Here is a 20,270-nt window from a genome sequence, read left to right on the forward strand (position 1 = left end):
CAATTTTGACTCTGATAAATGGCTCTTCCCAGCAAATTTGGATTGAACATCAGAAAAAGGCTTTGCTGGGATTTTGTTCAAATAAAGTGCTTTGCTTATTTCCTCAATGTCACGCACAAGTGACCATTATCAGAGCTCTATTCACTATTGTCGTTTCCAGGCTCAATGTTTGACCACACCATATTAGCATTAAACAAAGCCAAATTCAACACCAAGAATCAAAGTCGTCAACAATTTATCGGAGACTCAGCTTCTGAATATATCTTCAGTGCATCACTCCAGATCATAAATCAAAATTGAGGAAAAGCGATAATAAATCAAAATTAGAAACAAAGGCGAATCAATGTGCAGTAACAGATAAGCAAGATCCTATGTTATTAACACAATGGATTGATGATTGATTAAAATCAAAGCATTAACCAACCGGAGTAATGAACCACTCAAACAAAAATTAATCAAGCAAGCAATGAGATACATACCGTGAATTGCGAATTTAGCGAGTCACTTTATCCACTCTATCCGACTTGCTTCCTATACTCTACGCTCATGAAGAGGATGATATGTGCAAGGAATGAAAACGGTTGATAATCCGGTATACTATCGGGAATCGCGAGATTACTTTTAAAGGAAAATTTACAGAATAATCACGGGAAAATAAAAGTTTTGTCTCTGCGTGTGGGTGGAAACTGGAAAACGTAGGTGGATGGTGAACAACAGTGGACGATCCCATGCAATCGACTCCACCATAGCATTTTTAGAAGGAAGATGGGCTCATGTGGAAGCCCAAAACCCGAATTCTACAGACAGCTTGGCCCATAACTATTAAAAAGGCACCGGGCCCACAGTCAAGCGAAATATGTGGAATGATAAGAGCCCATGATAGAGTATAGACAACTGCGAGTCTGCGAGGTGAGAAGTATATCCATTGAGAAAATCAGAGAGAGCGAGGGAGATAATGGAAGGGTTGGTGCAGGTACCATACGATGCAACGGTGAAGCTAATGCTGGCTTCACTGGAGCGAAATCTGTTACCGGACGCTGTCGTGCGGAGGCTTACACGGTTGCTCTTGGCCAGCCGCCTTCGCTCCGGTTACAAGTCCTCCTCTGAACTACAGCTCTCCGACGTCGTGCACTTTGCGCATTGTGAGTTCTGATCTGGACCTTTTTGTTTCTCTAGTTGATTTATGTGATTCTTTTAGTCACTGTCTCATCTGGACCTCTTTGCACATTTTAAATTCTTATGCGGGCTTGGACTTCCGTTTGAAAAGCATTGTTTAATGTGATTAGTCAACTTATTACTTTTTGTCTGGTTATTAAGCTGAACGAATCAACAAAGTGTTCTGTTCTTTTACTTATTTTATTTTCTGTAAACGGGTATTTAATTCACAACCAACAAATAGTACAATGAAGCGACGAAATGGAAGATATATAAATGCATATAAAAAATGTCAAAGAGGGGCAATCCAGCTAGTGTTGTATTGTTGTTTGTGTGAATGAATTACTTAACTTTGATGATGATGATGTTGAAAGGCAAAAGCTGCCCCTTTTGTATCCTATTGATGTGAATTAGTTATACTGGTTTACTTGCAGCTCTGAAAGAGATGCCAATTGCTATCAAGACTGATGAACCAAAAACCCAACATTATGAACTACCAACCTCTTTCTTCAAACTGGTACTTGGCAAACATCTCAAGTACAGGTAAGCATGGGACATACCCATTACCCAACTGCTTCTAGTCATGTTGCTTCCTTTATGTGTGTTTTTATGTTGTTAAGCTTTACCTATATATAATTCGAATTGATTGACTCCAGTGTTATAAATTTGACAAGTACCTGGCCATAAATTGTGTTGCATGAAAATTCAATACATAAAAGAGGCCACAGACAACTAAAAATGATGGTATTGAAAGCTTTATATGCATGTCTTGATTCAATACATTGGTGCAGCTGTTGCTACTTTCCTGATAAGTCGAGCACCTTAGAGGATGCTGAGAAAGCAATGTTTGAGCTTTACTGTGAAAGGTCAAAGTTAAAAGATGGTCAAACTGTTCTTGATGTTGGGTGTGGCTGGGGGTCGCTCTCTCTTTACATTGCCCAAAAATACAGAAATTGCAAGGTTACAGGGATTTGCAACTCAACAACACAGAAAGCTCATATTGAGGAACAATGCCGGTATGATACCAATTTAAATTACTGATTGAAGTATCTAGTGGCCCATCTCTTATGTACTTCATACCCCTGTACCTAACTGATCGATCATCTCTTTCTCCTATGTTTATGGAATTGGCGAGCATGTATTCTTTCACAGTCTTACCTAGTCTAAAGTTCCCTGAACTTTTAAGTTTTATCATATCTCCATGTTTGCTTCCGTAATTTAACTTGTGATTTAGCTTCTTCAACTAAGACTAAAATCTTTTGCAAAAGAATTCAGCACCAAGGGGCATGGCAGGATAAATCTTTTAAACACATTCATCCTCATGGGCAAAGAGGGCTCAATATGAATCCTAAATGTAAGATTTCATGATGAGAAATTCTCCCGTGGTTCCCTGCTCGGTCCTCAAATTAAGATGATGCATAGATTAGTTCTTACAAGCGAGTAGGTGGCTCAGTGATAGAGTTGCAGGGGTGCAGTCTAGATGTTACAAGTTCAATTCCTTTTCTCCAACATATTATGTGGGGAACTGGGGATAAAGTTTGCATATATCCTGTCTGTCCCTGACTCTACCCATTGTGGGAGCCTTGTGCACGGAAGTTGTTTAACCTTTTACATAGATTAGTTCTTATATTTGAAGGACATCCTAATCGGTTGCCGGCAAGGTAGGTCAAAATCAATCTTCTTTATTTTTTTGACAGGAATCTTCAGCTACAAAATGTGGAGATTATTGTTGCAGATATTAGCACATTTGAAATGGATGCATCTTATGACCGTATATTCTCCATTGAAATGTTTGAGGTCAGTCATCCACTTGCCATGCTCTAGATATGATGTTTGTTGCTGATGTGATTTGAGAAATTGTTTTCCATTGACAGCATATGAAGAACTACAAGGATCTTCTCAAGAAAATATCAAAGTGGATGAATGAGGATAGCCTTCTTTTCATTCATTATTTTTGCCATAAAGCATTTGCTTATCATTTCGAGGTATAGCTGATCCAATTTTTGTTAAATGACATTTGACTTGCATTGCTATTTTATAACACAATGAATTATTTAAAATAGCAGACTCTTAGGTATTTTAATCCTACAACCTTCTGTTATCCACTTTTATGTAGGATATAAATGATGATGACTGGATTACTAGGCACTTCTTCACTGGAGGAACAATGCCTTCATCAAATCTACTGCTTTATTTTCAGGTTAGATTAGTACATCCATCCTCCAGTATGCAGTGTTCTCTCTAAATTATGCTGGTGACGATATCTCATGGGATCCCTATAAATTATAAAAGGAGAAAATTCAATGTTGCAGAGTACAACGGTGGATAAGCATGTCAAAACAAATTGAAAGCTTATTCTGTGTCATTTATGTGCAGGATGATGTTTCTGTTGTTGATCACTGGCTTGTGAATGGGAAGCACTACGCACAAACAAGGTGAGGATTGTTAACTACCACACAATTTATAACTGCATTTGGTATCCTTTTGTTATGAAGATTGATTTCTTCTGCAATATATTATATACTTGCATGGTTGGCCAACCCTTGTTTCTACATTGGGACACATTAGAATGGTAATACAAAATGGACTCTGTTTTGTCAGTGAAGAGTGGCTCAAAAGAATGGACCAGAACTTGGCTTCTATCAAGCCGATAATGGAGTCTACATATGGCAACGATCAGGCAGTCAAGTGGACTGTATACTGGAGAACATTCTTTATTGCAGTCGCGGAGCTCTTTAATTACAATGATGGAGAAGAATGGATGGTTGCGCTATTCCTATTTAGAAGGAAGTAAAGTAAAAGACGGACAAAGAAGTGAATACACCATTGTTGTCAGGACAAGATAAAACTGCACTGAGGGGGCAATGTAGCAGTTCGTGAATGTTACCCTGTAATAAGCCATTTATCAAGATATGTCGTGTGTGTGTTGTAAATGCCATGGGTGAGTGGACTGAGTTTACTTGTTAGGATTAAAATCTTGAGTCTTTGAGAATGCATTATTCCACTTGTTTATACATGTTATATAAACAATGACAAGGATCGTCCATGCCGTTGAAATAGTAGAGTGTGCACCTCACAGAGCCTCTTCACTCGGAGGTACAACGAATACAACGGGCATATCACCAAATGCATGTAACTGTCAGGATCTCCTATCCCTAAACAAACAGAGAAGATTTACACAGCCAGAACAATGTATGGCTTATAATAACAAGAGAAATTGACATAGAAAAAAGTACTAGAATGATCCCTGGTCTATGGTAACCCCGGTGAAAAATAGATGGCCATAACTAAATTGCATCTTCAAGTCAACAAATCCAGCAGCTGAAGGAAGGAGGAAGAAATTATCATGTTTTTGTCTTGAATTTTCTCTGAGCTTTCAGATCCACCACAATCACAGTGATGTTGTCCTTGCTTCCTTTTTGAAGAGCACGGTTTGACAAATACTCTGCTGCTGCTTGAGCTGCAGGATCGATTCCATCGCCCCTCTCGTGGGGAAGTGTGACACCGTTCTTTTTGTGCCAGACTAGTATTCGTTTGCGAGCCAGATCACATGCCTCTTCATTTGTCATCACATCCCACAAACCATCACTGGCCAGAATGAGACACTCATCATCTTTTGCCCGAGCAATAAATGTGACTTCTGGATCTGGAATAATCCATGGTTTCAAATATCTATCACCTGCAAAACAAAAGCGGATACATTTTTATAATTTTTTTACCAGAAAAGAAGATACATTTTTATAATCTTAACTACGATATCAACTCAGTTGATGTTTAACCATTACCTGGCCAGTGATGGGGGAAAATAAATCCTACACACTGAGACTATGAGAAACTACCAGAATGTAATCAAGGAAAGTGGTATCCTCCAAGCCCGTTCGAGAAGTTTGAAGCATACTGGGACCATGATCATGTCCACTGAATGTAATTATAGTTTGAAACATCCAATTATGTGGTAGGAAACATCCAAATAAACCTAATGCTGTTTTACACAAATCAAACACATACTTATCCTATATCAGGAACACTAAATTAAACAAAGATGTGCAATTTTTGAAACCTTAAATGCTCATGTGAGAAATATAAGTATTTATGAAATTAAGTTAAAGCCTCAAACAAAAATAAATTTCCTACTCCTAAAAAATCACAGTTTTTTTCTTACAAAGTCAGTATCTTCATAGAAACAACTTACGATAGAAGGATTTTCACAAACACTAAAAACTAATTTAATGAAAAACTCTTACCTATAAAGTCAGTATTTAGAGAGTGTTCTGAGTTCGTCCTTTCATATGGTGCTGTTAATGTAGGTGAGATCTAACCCGGGGAGTCACATGTCCACCTCCACACAACCCGCACACCAGTGTATCAATATAATACACAAGTAGCACCACTAGGTTCTAGTCTATTCATGTATATTAATACGTTAACATTCTCACGTCTAACTCATGCACTTTCAGGAATTGTTCCATTTACATGGTGCTCTTGTGCTCTAGGTTCTATACATGGCAATCAATGGAGCAGAAAAGGAATTAGATATACTTCTCATTTAACAACTCATCCTCATAATATATACGATAGCAGGCCTTTAGCAACTACAATATTCAGATTACTTGAAAATCAGAATAGTTAGACGTCTTCTTCCAACCCTTTCGGTAGGTATTTCTCATCGTCACATTACCTACGTATTGTACACTAAATGTAGCTAATCCCATTTACAGCCTGAAACAGCGACCTCTGCAAATTTGAAACTGATCTCCTAACAGGCTAACATGGAATCGCACAAGCTTTTACTACCAGATCACCAGCAAGAAAATTGAGGATTTCATTTACAACGATCATAGTATAACCATTTTAATCTTCTATCCAACATAATAAATATTACTAAAAGAAGAAAGAAAAAATGGAAAAAATGAACAGTGAAAGAAAAGAAAAATTGTTCACTCCGCATTGATTTTTCTGAACTAGGTGTTGAAGATGGCGTTACTCGTTTGTTTTGGTATCTTCAACTTTTGATGGTAACAAGTTTCCTTTTTCTTGCGTTTTAAGGTTTATACTCAAATCATTTTTATGTTACAAATTGAAATATTTATTTGGGGCTTAGACATAGGGCGAATAATGGTATAACATTTTACCTCATGCATATTTTGGTTTAATGTATGACATCAGCAATACTAGAAATAGCATAACTTTTAGAAAATGCCAAATTAATCCCAGGTATAGAAGCAACTGGCTACAACATGTGCAAATAAAGAATAGGTTGCTACATGTCATATGATTATACACATTCATAATTACTATAGCTTAGACAGCAAATCAATGATCATAAGAAGATAAATCAAGACAGCAGATCAACGATCATAAGAATATAGATCATCATTTACATTTATGGATCACCATAAAGTTGCTTCTGAAGGTGGTGGATGTCATCGTATACAGGATAACCACGTTGTTGAAAATAAATACCTAATTAAGTAGACTACTCTGTATAGAGTAACCTATTTTGGATATAAAACTCATGCCACATGCACTACTTCAAAGCATTCAAAAGTCCAAGTTATTACGAAGGAAGACATACCAATAGACCTTGACATGGCAAGAACACCAAAAACACGATGTCCATTCCATTGTATAACCTTGCCTCCGGCGGCTTCGATTCTAGCATATTCATCTTCTCGATTTGGCTGGAAGAATATATAAACAAAATGTAACTGTGAAAATAATTTCTCACTAGTAACAGCTAAAAAAATGCAAGAACGCGATTTGAGGGCTATTACTTTATGATCCACTGACAATGCCATTGGTTCTTTTCCACGACATAGAACTGCTCTTGAATCTCCACAGTTTGCTACAATTATATGAGATGAACAGATGATGGCAACAACAGCAGTAGACCCCACAGTCTCTGGGGCGACAGGTTCATTATTGGCTTTTCCTCCAATTTCAGCATCTACCTTAACAAAACAATTGGTGAATGCTTTTCTCCATTCTTCTTGGCAACTAACCTTCATGCTCCCACCATTTAGGGATTGCCTAACAAACTCTGTCTCCTCAGCCAAGGCAGAATGGACACGATTGCGACAATAGTTTGCAACCTTAAAAGGGAAAAGGGAGGAAATTTTAAAACAAACGAACTTCATGCAAGGATTTCACCTCCAGGAAAACATGAAGTACAAGGGGTGATAATATAACATCAAGGGGTGATAATATAACATCAAGGGGCGACAATATATAACAGCAGGAGAAACTATAAACAAGAAGTAGAATACCTGAGAGCCACCATGACCATCATAGACTCCAAAGAAATGAGCAGTCTGCTGGGTCAAGAACTTACTCATGCCGTCAATTATGCGATCACCAATTAGCATTTGGATAGGAATTTTCATAAACTGAGGCACAGTTGCAAGTGCATCTTCCATCTCAGGTCTTCGTCCACATAGGGATGTAAATCCCCAAAGTGGTACATACTCAACTTCAAAAACACTGCGTCCAACTGTTCCACTCACCTGTCTCTCCAGTGAAAATTGAAGAACAACTGCAGATGGCTTTGGGTCAGGCCCATCTCTAACATCTTCTCCAAGGCGTACTCCCACAGCAAGGGGATTGCTCACAATATCTGTCACACAATTTGATTCAGCCACGCTAGTGGCCTTTGTGATTATATCAACACTGCAAATGATCTTTTCAATTCCAGTCGAACTAGGCGCTCCAACCTCAGAACTAGCATCAAATGTCAAGAAATCCTCTCCGCATAAGCTACTAGTGTCGCTTGCCACCGAAAGGGAACAAGAGCTATCAAGAATTTGATCAGCCTCCAATGATAAGGAATCATCGTCCTCGCTTTCCCGGGTTATCACATCAGCACTAGCAACCCAATTGCTTTTGTTGTCAGAGATCATTTCCAACAAGGGGGCTCCCTCTTCCCTCTCATATTCCGACACAGTCTCAACAGTATCAGTAAATCCATTATCTAAATCACAAATACTATGTTCATCCCCAGCAGTAGAGACCTCAGTTACAGAACCAGATAACAACCCACTTGTGTTTGCCATCAGTTTCAGTCTTGTGATATCCATATGGTTAGCTAAGAATGGATTATCACAGACTGAGTTACCTACTCTAAATGGCACTGTGACCGCAGGAGGCATCTCCTCCATCAAAATCTTTATCTGGGCAGTAGAAAAAGTTACCTTCCAATGCCTCTAGAATCACACAGGTTGTCATTATTCAACTAATTTATCAACCTCTTCTCTTATAAAGAATGATCTTAGGATGTGAACGCTACTAATTCCCATGCCTTGGAAACAACTCAAATCTTACCGGAAGAGGAAGCAGAATCATGAGATGCAAGACATAGGTGGCTGAAAAAGGTTGTGAAAGGGATATGAACAATCAGATCTGGTCAACAACAATGAATCCAAACTTCCATTTTGAGGAAACTACAATCTGGAATCTTCTCTACTCACTTTCATCCACTACAGTGAGCCAAAAAGTAATTTCATATCCACAAAATATAAGGCAAAAGAAATTCTTCAAATTCAGGAAAAAAAGTCAAAAATAAATACTTGAAACTCCTTATCTTTTAACACAAGAAAAAGAAAGAGAAATATATAGGTCATGAGAAAGAAAACCCAGAAAGCTAAAGTCCCAAGGAAATCACAGGAAAACCCTAACAAAGATATACCCTTTTTCACATATTACTACAGCAATTCCCTGGATCTAAGGCAACCTATCACAGCCTCTCTTCAGTTAGTTCACTCTCTCAAATAATTGCCACAATTAATCAGCATAATAAAGAAAAGAAGATAAAAGAAGGAAGGAGAGCAAAAAGTCACTACCGAAACATATTGTCAACTCTCTCTTCCCACTCTCACTCTTAGCGGAAACGAAAAAGAACCATAAACAATCAAAAAAAAACACAAGATTGATTATATGGGTTTACTTACCAATTGAAAAAAGATAACTTGTTCTTTCTGCTGATCCTTTTCTTTAAAAAATATATTAACAGCAACGTTTGTGGGTGTTTTGAGAGTTCGAAGGGAGCAAGCAAGAAGACAACAGAGAGAGAGTGTGTGTAAAGTGAGTAAGTGAGAGAAAGGTGACAAGTGTCAAATCCAGAAGAGCATATTAACGCTTCTCCAACCATCCAATGCTCTGTCTCCACCTTTTCATCCTCCCATCCTAATTTGTTCCCTTTTCTACCCTTCTTATTAATTTGTCAGGTTGTTTTTGGTGATTCATTTTTGTATAACATATTCATTATTATTGGATTTTTAAAAAATTTATCGGATATTTAAAATATTTTATATGGGATTAAACTCTGATTTTCTTACAAATTTTAACATATTCTTCAAAGAGACACATGGGCTGCATGAACGTTGTGAACATCATCTCATCTCATGCAGATTGAGTCATTCTAACATATGAATAAATGCTGTCACTCCCTTCACCCAAATTGGGCATGAACCATCACCAGAAGTACACATTGCATTTAGCTCTGTAAAACTGTAAGAATACATCGATCGGATGCCAGGCACGTGCTTAAAGGGGAGAAACAATCAACTTCTTCTTTTCTAGGACAATAGTGTGTCGTATACACCGACCTGACCTGGGTTGGGTGACCGCCCGACCGTGACATCTTTGGTAAAAAATAAAAAAATCAACCCAAATTATTGCCTTCTTACATCACCCACCACCTGCAGATTGATCCAATTCTTAGTTGTGTAACGATTTCATTGGTTTAACTTTTTAGTTGTGGTAACTGAAATATTTGACCCGTTTTAAGTCGGTCATCAAACGTGACAACTACTGAATATTTAAAATGGTTTTAATATGGTCATTCAAAACATATTTGGACTCTCCCCGTATGGTCAATATGTCGAGGTTGGTTGCACCGGCCTTGTTTTGGGATTCTTGATGAAGATGGAGTGATTGGGAATTTGGGATGGGTGATTCGGTAGAGGATTGGAATTGAGATTGTGTAGGTTTGTTCTTTTGACACCTCGACGTGTCGACTATCGAGGGAGAGCTAAAATATGATTGAGCGACTATATTGTAACGACTTCAAACATTCAATAATTATAACGGTTTCAAATATTATTAGATTAACGCGTGTGAACTTTAGGTGACCAAATTAAAACGGGCCAAATTTTTCGAGTACTCCAAGTTGTATTAACCCCTATAATTCTATGAAAAATCCTTACTTGTTGCTTTTTGATTAAATAAAAGAACAACTGGTAATCAAAGTTCATATGAATTGACCTAAACAAGAGTATGCATATGGTAATTCATTCTTATCGCATGAGACAAAATAAATAAATATAGAAAAAACAAATAAAGATAATTGATTCACGTGATTATATTTGTGTGGTCGAAACTTATTTTATTTTGGAACAATTTTAAGGATATTGGCTGCATTGTCAAAATTGTGCCAGGTGTAACCAATCTACCACAAACAATTTCTAGTTTTTCAATTAATTGTTGAAGACCTAATCCCAAGTCTTTTGGATTTGGGATTACTTTTTTCCTTTGCTTATACTTAATTCAACCAATTATTCAACCAATCAGTGCTAATTTAAAAACTAATTATCAGAAACCGACCATTGAAAAACATGTGCATTGACCACCAAGGCAAGCATGTGATGTGTTTATAATCTAATAATTCATTAAGAATCAAACTTGGGAATACCTTTCAATAAAGTATTGTTCTTCACAGCTAAATTTCAGTGTTCACCAGCAATAGATAGCTAATTGGGTTTCCCAGAAACTGCCACTAGAGAAGGCATGATTAAATACCAAAGCCAACCTGGGCATAGTTTTGCAAAGAGTCTCTGCTCTAAGTTATAATAAACAAAGCCTTAGCAGCTGCAAGACTGGGGCTTTGACTCAATTACTTTACTACTGTACACAAGTACACTTACATGGTGCTCCATAGACTATAAGCATATTTTCTGAGAAACACCCAACTCCGTATTGAGCAGGCTATTCAGAGTTTCACCTACAGTTCAGCCGTTTTGTCGCGTTAGGGTAGCATGGGATCCCCTGATGATGCAAGCATCGGTACCTCTGTTTCCTCTGCTGTTTGCCTGGGAATACCTGAACTTGAATCACCTGCAGAAATTACAAACCAAGCTTAGTCCAATTGAAATGTATAAAAACCATGATAACATAGAAAGACAAACTTTGAGTACAGCAAGGGTTAGAGAAGCTTGAGGAAGCAAGACTATGTATTTCCCCCATCAAAGAGAACCGGGAAGACGAGGTGAAGAAAGAACTTGGGAATGAACGACAGAAACTTCAATATTGGATGGATAGAGGAAAACACTATATTGCCACAAGATTTAAACAGACTACAGACTCGGTTTTCCTCTTCTTCTTCCTCTTCTTCTTTTTTAAATAAATTAATGTTATTAAAAATTGATTGCTGGAATTTCAATTAATGTTATTTCAAAATCAATGTCAATATAAAAAATGGACAGCGCCCTACTTCGCAATAACCCATCTTGAGCCCAAAATATCCATCAAACATACGCTGATACGCAATGTTAAGCTTCATCTTCTACTACTCAAACAAGCATAAAAGAAAACGGAAAAAGTTTACATTTTAAGTCATAAAGCCACACACATCCTCTAAACCATATGCAAAATGCTACAATGATGAGAGAGAAACTAATAAATCTTGATAGCCAAGAAAGAATTACATACCTGAGGACTGACGCAATCCTTTGAGGGCATCGAAGTTTTTGTATGTATAGCCAACAAAACTTAAATCTTTAGGAGTTAATAGCATCTGCATAAAAGTCAATGTACATTAGTTTAAAGACTACAGAGGGTTTTTAGGAACACTAATTAGCAAGAAAAACAAGAAAAATAAGACATAAATTGTGAATGACTTCCCAGGCCTAACCAGCTTGGCTTACGTTAAATATTTTTCAGCAATGCTAACTTTGTGAGATGGGGGCCTGGGGAATCCATGCTCTCTCTCTCTCTCTCTCCCTCCCGCCTAAATCTGAACAAAAGAACCTATACATAGGTATAGCTGCTAGTTCATCTAGGAGTCTAACAGCGTGTGAGTGCCGGGGTGGGGCCATATGCTTAACAGTTACACATTAAACATTACCCGTTATGAAGTTACAACTAGGATTATTTCCAACAACAGTTAAGGAAATCAAATGTTATCCCATTTTTTTCCATATGCTTATCCCACAGCTATGCAAGAAACACTGTAAAGAAGAGTACATATAAAAAAAGAAAAAAAGAGTGGCAAACCTTCCTCGAAGATCCTGAGCCCACTCTTGCTGGTGCTGGAGAAGCCAACTGATGATAAACAAAGAGCCATGCCATAAATAAGGAGTATATGAAGGCAGAACAATTAACAAACCCAAAAGCATGCATGAAGAAATTCTTTATGTTCGAAAACAAGGAAAGCCAAACAATGTCTCTCATCCAGCACAGTTTCTAAAGCATTTGCTGATCACGTCGGTGTCCAACTAGCATGATCTTACTCCAAAATATATAAGAAGGCATAAACTTTGAAAGATAAGAATCTATCTTGCCAATATGGCATGGTAATCAGGTCTTGCAACATATAATAGCTTTGTAGAATTAGGAAGTGACCCAAAGAGTTAAAAAATTAAGTAACAGTTAGTCAACAAAACCGTGGAATATTTATTTTACCAACTGCTAATTAAATTACACGTAACAGATTGTTGCATCTTCTTTGTCCATGAAATCACTGCTTGCAGTGGCATGACGTTACTGACCAATTCATGAATCATCAAGCTATATATGACTGGAAACATATTTTAAATTCTTGCAAAAATGAATTAACTTTAGAAGAAAATGATTATAGGCAGCAGCAAAGTAATTACTGTTGAAGCAACAACATTCAAGAGGGAGAGTTTAATCAGTACTTCATTGAATTTCATAAAGTTCTGGGTGTCTAGCTCCCCGTTGACTTCTGGCTTAAATGCCGCTTCCATCTCATAGAGTTTATGCCATTCAACATCTATGAACCAAGGATGAGCCTGAAAACAGCATATTTGATTACTATAATGAAGAACCGTCAGAGAAAGGAAGTGATAAGACATTTATTTCAAATTCTTACTTTAATTTGATTTGCCCCTCCAGTACCTAGCCTATGCTCAACATCACAAAGCAACCGACAAATGAGGTCTTTAGCTTCTAGAGACAACCTTGCGTCTTCAGGAAAATTTAAGTGATTTCTCCAATGAACAATCTGACAGCAATTGATGACAACATTAGGAAGAAATTAATTCTACCTCTATCATTAAACAACAAGAAGTATTTTCTTCTTTACTTTTTTCAAAGATTTCTCACGACATACTGGAAGAGGAGGAGAGCATAAAATTTTTCAAAAAGAAGCATGAACCTCAAATAAAAACGACTTTTACATGCAGAAATAAAAGGAAAACTGGAAAAGGATAGAAAAGACAATAGGAGTCGAGGGATGCCAAAATAATACCTTTCTGCAGGTGGTTATTGGTTCATCAGAGTAAAATGGTGGGTATCCAACTAACATTTCATACATAATCACTCCTAGTGACCACCTGAGGGAATTTTCACAATTAGAAGACAGTAGAATAACACATTTATATGCTGGAAATGGTTTTACATAACAATGGAAGAAACCACAAATGGTTGTGGATACAGCATGCTAAAGTTATATCCTCCAGTTACTGAAAAGCTTACATAAACGAATTCTCAGTACAGAAAAATGATCACCGTGAAAATTAATTCACAAAAATTAAGACATATTCATATCCCAAAAAGAAATCTAGCTTTGACAACTGATTACCAAACTATAACAAAGAGAGAATAGTAAGCTAACCAATCACATTCCATGCCATATCCTTTCTTCAGCAACACTTCAGGAGCAATATAGTCAGGTGTTCCAACAGTTGAGAATGCCTTCCAAAGAAAGAGAGAGAAAGAAAGTGGTAAAGTCAGGGAAAGAAAAGGTAACCATTATCCATTAATGTCCATTGATTAAGTTCACTTATTTGAAAATGCATACGACAATCAACCGCTTCTGCAAGCCAGGTACAAGTATTGGAGTGAGCCAGCAAGGAAATCAACACCAAACTCTCACATATCTGATATCTCACAGTGCTACCAAAGCAAAAACAAAATTTTCAATTTTGTCGTTGTAGCAGTTTTCCAGACCCAATTCTATCAAGACTAAAGAAGCTTACCCTAAAATCTATATTGGTATTTTATGCATGGTTATAAGAGATACCACACAGCATGCTTAGTTGAAGGTCAATTCAGAGGCTTCTTGTCTGGAGAGCCCGACATCATGAAACTACACAAAATTTCATCCTAATTTAACCAGAAAAGGTGCTAGGAGAAGCAACTAGACGGATTATGAAAACCTAATGCGTTCACTACAAACAAATGAAATAAAGGGAAACACTCGAGCATACTCATATGAAAGAAGCAGACTCTATTATACTGAAATTTACATCAAGGTTTTATTCCAACTTCAGCAGTTGCAATATCCTGGTTTATATAGAAAAGAAGCCCAAACTCCCAAGAATTGCACAGGATTCAAATTTAAAGGAGTACCTTTTCAAGACTTGGAATGAAAAACTGAATGGTAGAATGTCTAATGTTCAAAGTTAATGGTGGTAAACAAAATTAAAGATCAAACTTTACACCACCTATAAATTTGTGTTCTAAGTCACTAGCATATTTATGCTCACAGATATGAGATATATATATATAATGCACTTTGAGGAATATTTATAACAACATATCTTCAAAATATAAGTGCATACCAATGTCCTCCTATTCCTCTGCCAATGCTGAAGTTGTTCAGCAGGGCTTCTCCAATTCTTGTTGTTATCCGCATCAGGGAAACATCCATCAATATCCATTGGTTCCGTCTTAGTTTCATCATCAATGGTTTTATTTTCATGGATTGTAGATAAAGTTGTACAATCAAGAGGCTTACAGAGTCCAAAATCTGAAAGCTTCATATGACCATTTTTGTCCAAGAGAAGGTTGTCAGGTTTGATGTCCCTGAAAATAAATTGAACAAAAAAATGCAATGAGTGAGTGAAGATGCCAAAGATTTTGATTTTAATTTCCATGACCCAAATATTCAAAGCATTGGCTTGATTATATAGGGAGAAAACTGAAGTTCCAACCTGTGAATGTAGTTATGTTTGTGAATAGACTCAATGGCAAGGACACTCTGAGCAATGTAAAATTTAGCAACGTTTTCGGTTAAGGTATCCTCCCTAATCAGCAAAGTCATCATATCACCCCCAGGTAAATATTCCATAATCAAATACAAATACTCAGCATCTTGAAATGAGTAGTAGAGTTTCACTATGTAGTGACTTGCAACTTCTGCTAGCAAGTTTCTTTCAGCTCGAACATGTTCTACCTGTGAAGCAGAAAGAAGATTTGCTAGAATATTAAAAACCATGTAGATGTTAGAACATGTTAATAACACAAAGCAGCTTTATCCAAGTAATAGAAAACAGAGACAAAGCTTCTTCCAGTTATCAAGAAACTATTTCACCCCAAAGAAAGACCTTGATATGAAAATCAAATAAAATGATCATAACCAATTCCAGTTTATCAATTGGAAAATCCGTTGAACTTCAATGAATACCACTTTTCCTAAAATAAGACCGCAACCCAAAGGAAGAACGATTTCCTGTCCGAAGAAGCCAACCATCTTGCCATCTCCTTGATTAGCGATATAGCTAGAAGCCAGCATATGAGAAACTTGAACTTCACCCAAAAACCACCTCCTCCATATCCTCTTTTCACAATGAAACAACTTGGCTCAATATTGTCCATGGCAGTCCATTTTTCAGCCAGTTGTACACAAATTATTTTTTTTAATGGAAAAGAAATTTACCAAGCACCAAGCAGGTGCATAGTAGGAATTACACAGAAGATAGTCAATAGGACATCTCTTGGTCAATTTTCATGGGAGTGATCCTGTTGTCTAACACCAGGGCATAATACTAAGATTGATGGCCACAAAGCTAAGAAAGTCGAGAATAAACCAATTCATCATCATCCGAGCCTTTATCCCAAAAGTTGGCAATCTAATTCACAGAGGAGTGTGTGTAAATGTGTATTATGGAGGCGAATAAGGGACCTGACCAGCCGTATGCCCCACTCACTCGGTACTCACTTTCCCACCTTCAAGAGGTCATCGGTTCAAGTGGAGAAGGACTTTGTCCACATTAAATTTGTATAGGACAGAGCCCAAAGATGCAAAGCGCACTATACCTGAGTGGGGCATGTGCTAGGTCAGACCCCGTATTCGCCTCCACATGTATCATAAACAACCACTTGAAAGATAAGAAGTACACATAACCATCATCCAACCATATAAAAGAAACATAAGGATTATATGGTAATTGTTGCAAACAATTGGTAGACATTGAACGAGGAAACACGGACGCCACTCGACACATCTAAGGATATGATATATGTGAATCGTAACATGCAGTAGCAGATGAATAATACTATGGTCTACGGGGCAAGAAAATGGTAAAACTCAAACAAGAAAACATTAGAGCTAGACCTCAAAATAGGTTTGTGATGTATGAAGTATACAAACTATAACATCTTACCTGTCCTCTCATAACCATTTCAGATTTCTTCAACTTCTTCATGGCATAAATATTGCCAGATTTCTTCTCTCGACATAATTGAACCTGCAATGTAGTTAAGTATGAGACAAGCATGCTGAAAATTTCCTATAGATGAGTATATATTAAAATCAAATGCAAACAATTTTCCACAAAAATGTTGACATTCAGTGGATAAGAGATTCTAACTGAATGGTAATTTCTTTGAGTCATAACAGATACATTTTGTTATGCATCTCTAACCTCTGCAAAGGCTCCCCTTCCAATAATGGTCAACAGCTCAAAATCATCAACACATATTTTATTCCTTTTCAGTCGCATAAATTGTGTCTCTTTGCGCTCTAAGTCTTTGATCAAGTTGATTTGATCCTCCTTTGGCACATCCGAAGAAGCTAATTTTCTCTCTAATACCCATCGTCTGCCAAAAAATCAAAACATGTCTATGAGTCAAAAAATCATCTTTGAGATTAATTCTGCACAAGCCAAAGGAAATTTTTTCATAATATTCGTCAAACAAGCTCTATTGTCTGAAATTCATCTTCAAACACTAACTGCTAAAAATGTTATGGTAAGCTTATCTCCATCATTCTTAATCAATTATGAATTGCATAGTCCCAGGTATTTGGGAGTGCATGTTTAACAAAAGCCTATGTTCTAATTAATTTAGAGAAAGGGTGTGAATATCTCCATTGATGGCTTTATTGGTCATCTCATATGATAGTTGGATCTCGGAGGATCTAATACATAAAAGAAACACAAATATGATACAAGTAACACTGATAAACAATAATGTTTAGATCAGCTTTCATTGTTGTCCCACTACCGCACATCAGTCCTGCATGTGTGTAATCACATTTGAATAAACTAGTAAAATAAGCAACGAAATAATCTTTCGATTTGACATTATAATCCTCCATTTGCATGACAATAAGCTGCACTTAACTACCCTGACTCAAGTCAGCTTGATTTCCCCTGGTTCCCTACAATGAAAAAATTTCTATTCTTTACCCACATTTTCTCGACAGACCAAACAGGGTATTACCAGTAACAACAGAGGAACAACCAGAAAAGTCATATGCAAACTTCACCAGTGTCAAGACTATAATCCCTCATCGCTTGGAGAACTACAAGTGATGTGGTTTACGAGTAAAGACCCCCACAACCACACCCTCTCACACATCCAAGACCTTTTCCTTGGGCCTAAGTACGATTAAGTGAGACAGCGCAGGAAGAACAAAACCGTGCAAGCCCGGGAACTAGATAACCCAGAACACGATATTAATTTGCACTTTTGTAGTGAGTGGGGTGGATTTTATGACAACCAAATCTAAACAATCTTCCATTCTCATGCCTAGAAGATTTAAATGAACCAAGTAAGCTTACTACAGGTTTTACACAATGCAAGCCGCTTGAATTTCTAATTCATCTTGTCTCCTCGACAGTTCATCGAGTAGTGCGCGGCAATGAGCAACAACATTAAAACCTCGTCAATTCCTTATCAATCACTAAAGACAAAGAAAAAACACTAACTACTGTGCAAGAAATTTATACCTCTCTTTGCGCTCTCGAATGTTCTTCATATGAGCTCTGTAGTGATTCTCTATAAACTGCTTCGCTGCTGCAACTTTCTCCATCGTCAAACTCGAACCCATCACCTCCTCCTCCCCCTCCTCTTCCTCTATCCCCATCATCCTCTACACACGATTTCAACTCCCCGAATTTCTATGTATAAGAGCTTATCTGCTCAAAGACTTCACTCTGCCAAGTGTATTCCTCACTCTTTGGGTTCTCATCTATGGCAACAACTAAGGCATGGCACGACTGTACGAAAAAACCCCCGTCCGTCTGGCCAGGGCCAACCCCAAATTGCAGAAGCCACTTGTTTTCTTATACACACTCTACATATACGTTTTCGACCCTCAACGAGAAACTTGTCAGTACACGTGGTGACGTTTCGTACGCGGTTGCAATAAGATCCTAAGTTACTGAGCGTAGAAGATCTCCAACTCCCTTCCGGTCCAACTATTGTTGTCGATAGCGACTCACGCGCTCGAGTACATGCTTGAGTAGCACTGGAGAAAAAGGCGACTCCGTCAAATCATTTATGACAATTCAACAGATTTTGTATCAAACGACAACGTACACTGTGATTGGTGCGTGTTGTCCCCTCGCCTTTAATCTGACGTCGATAGATAGATTAAGTCTCTGGCGTGTGATTGGTTGTCTTGTGGTGCGCCCATACCATTCGGTGATATGGGTGATCCGGATAAACCACATTATCATTAACATATGATATAACGTATTAGAACCATTTAATATTTTCTCGTTGTCTCGACTTGTAAACATTCATGGTTAGTATCATTTTGTCACGCACTCACGCACCATAAGTACTTATTTTTTCAGTGTAAACAACAATATTTTTGTTTTCCAAGATAAAACCGGGACAGAATTATTGATCCAACTAAATACATTTGAACCATGACTGTGCTTATGTCCAAGTTGGCAATTTATATATATATATATATATATTTATGAAAATATATCTAAAAAAAGTTTGGAGCTTATGAAATTAATAAATATAGTAATATCAACTAGGGGTATGGTTATCTAACCTGGAAGAAAAATCCTTTTAAATAAGGAGTTTACAGTGGAAAACCAACCTATCTGTGACTCTGAACCTGCAAGTGCAACCAACTTCCACACACAACTAGGTTGTCTCGCGCTGTACCATAACAATTAACAAGAGACCAAATTATCCACTACAAATCGTGTCCTTCACAATCACATTACACTCGCTGACGTGGCAAGTCCCTAGCTTCACAGCACATCGGACAAATGCAATGACAATAGATCATCTACCGTTAGATTGAATTTGACCAATGGGGGGACACTGTACTAGAGGTATAGCAAGAGGGACAAAAAGCTAGCTGTTATTAGAAAACATTTTCTTTATGTTGAAACTTAAAATAGGCATACGAGTTGTTGAGTAAATTAAAGTAATGCATGCCCAAACAAAAGTTTGAGTTGAGGTTCAGTTTTTAGATAATTAAAAACTAGAGAGACCATGCTTTGTTGTTTTAGGTCAGGATAAATTTTTAGCAATAATCATACCAACAACTTGATTTCCAATACATGGTATATATGTGATTGTAAGGGAATAATTAATGTATATTATAAAAATTTCATCATAAACATCCAAATTTGTAGTTACAAGCAATGTAACTAAATGTCTAAAAGCAATAAAGCAATTGGGTAATGGGGTAAGTTGCAAAAATGTTAGGAATCTCAATCACCCTAATAATTCATCTTGGTCATTGATTGATGTAAGTGTAGGGACCCACAAAACCTAGTGATTGAACCAGAGAGTGACATGTCGGTCACTGGGATGACTGAGATCCCATTTAGTGGGATCCCTATCACTTTTGGGTAAGCTTACCTGTACATCAGTACATGAGATGTTTTCCAAGTTACCAGTTT

The 20,270-nt window shown here is 37.3% G+C and overlaps 3 protein-coding genes across 8 annotated transcripts; 1 reads left to right on the forward strand and 2 right to left on the reverse strand.

Annotated features, from left to right (window-relative positions):
• Positions 1–894: 894 nt before the first annotated feature.
• On the forward strand, positions 895–4,166 carry LOC120004989 ((S)-coclaurine N-methyltransferase-like). The gene is made up of 8 exons (XM_038854402.1): positions 895–1,142; positions 1,590–1,698; positions 1,947–2,171; positions 2,853–2,952; positions 3,030–3,140; positions 3,272–3,355; positions 3,532–3,590; positions 3,757–4,166. Exons 1-8 carry the CDS (start codon positions 956–958, stop codon positions 3,947–3,949), a joined length of 1,068 nt encoding a protein of 355 aa, XP_038710330.1. The 5' UTR covers positions 895–955; the 3' UTR covers positions 3,950–4,166.
• A 19-nt stretch (positions 4,167–4,185) lies between these two features.
• On the reverse strand, positions 4,186–9,277 carry LOC120004987 (probable protein phosphatase 2C 6). 6 transcript variants are annotated; one of them, XR_005469694.1, is made up of 6 exons: positions 9,099–9,275; positions 7,422–8,627; positions 6,930–7,247; positions 6,731–6,836; positions 4,941–5,073; positions 4,694–4,834 (listed from the first exon to the last, which is right to left on the reverse strand). XR_005469694.1 is itself a non-coding variant. In XM_038854400.1 (6 exons), the coding sequence occupies exons 2-5, from the start codon at positions 8,307–8,309 to the stop codon at positions 4,968–4,970; spliced, it is 1,482 nt and encodes a 493-aa protein (XP_038710328.1). In that variant the 5' UTR covers positions 8,310–8,627; positions 9,099–9,277; the 3' UTR covers positions 4,694–4,834; positions 4,941–4,967. The 6 variants fall into 6 exon arrangements, 5 of the variants coding, with proteins under 5 accessions (XP_038710326.1, XP_038710325.1, XP_038710327.1 ...); XM_038854400.1 differs by having other exon boundaries at positions 4,941–5,137; positions 9,099–9,277; XM_038854398.1 differs by lacking the exon at positions 4,941–5,073 and having other exon boundaries at positions 4,186–4,834; positions 7,422–8,513; positions 9,099–9,269.
• Positions 9,278–10,813: 1,536 nt separating this feature from the next.
• Positions 10,814–18,484, reverse strand: LOC120006293 (serine/threonine-protein kinase tricornered-like). The gene is made up of 12 exons (XM_038856289.1): positions 18,345–18,484; positions 17,037–17,211; positions 16,776–16,859; positions 15,324–15,565; positions 14,952–15,195; positions 14,003–14,082; positions 13,637–13,721; positions 13,259–13,390; positions 13,065–13,178; positions 12,421–12,468; positions 11,857–11,941; positions 10,814–11,262 (listed from the first exon to the last, which is right to left on the reverse strand). The coding sequence occupies exons 1-12, from the start codon at positions 18,482–18,484 to the stop codon at positions 11,174–11,176; spliced, it is 1,518 nt and encodes a 505-aa protein (XP_038712217.1). The 3' UTR covers positions 10,814–11,173.
• Between the last annotated feature and the right edge of the window lie 1,786 nt (positions 18,485–20,270).

The sequence above is a fragment of the Tripterygium wilfordii genome, chromosome 9 (genome assembly GCF_013401445.1).
Source record: "Tripterygium wilfordii isolate XIE 37 chromosome 9, ASM1340144v1, whole genome shotgun sequence".
Classification (NCBI taxonomy): domain Eukaryota; kingdom Viridiplantae; phylum Streptophyta; class Magnoliopsida; order Celastrales; family Celastraceae; genus Tripterygium; species Tripterygium wilfordii.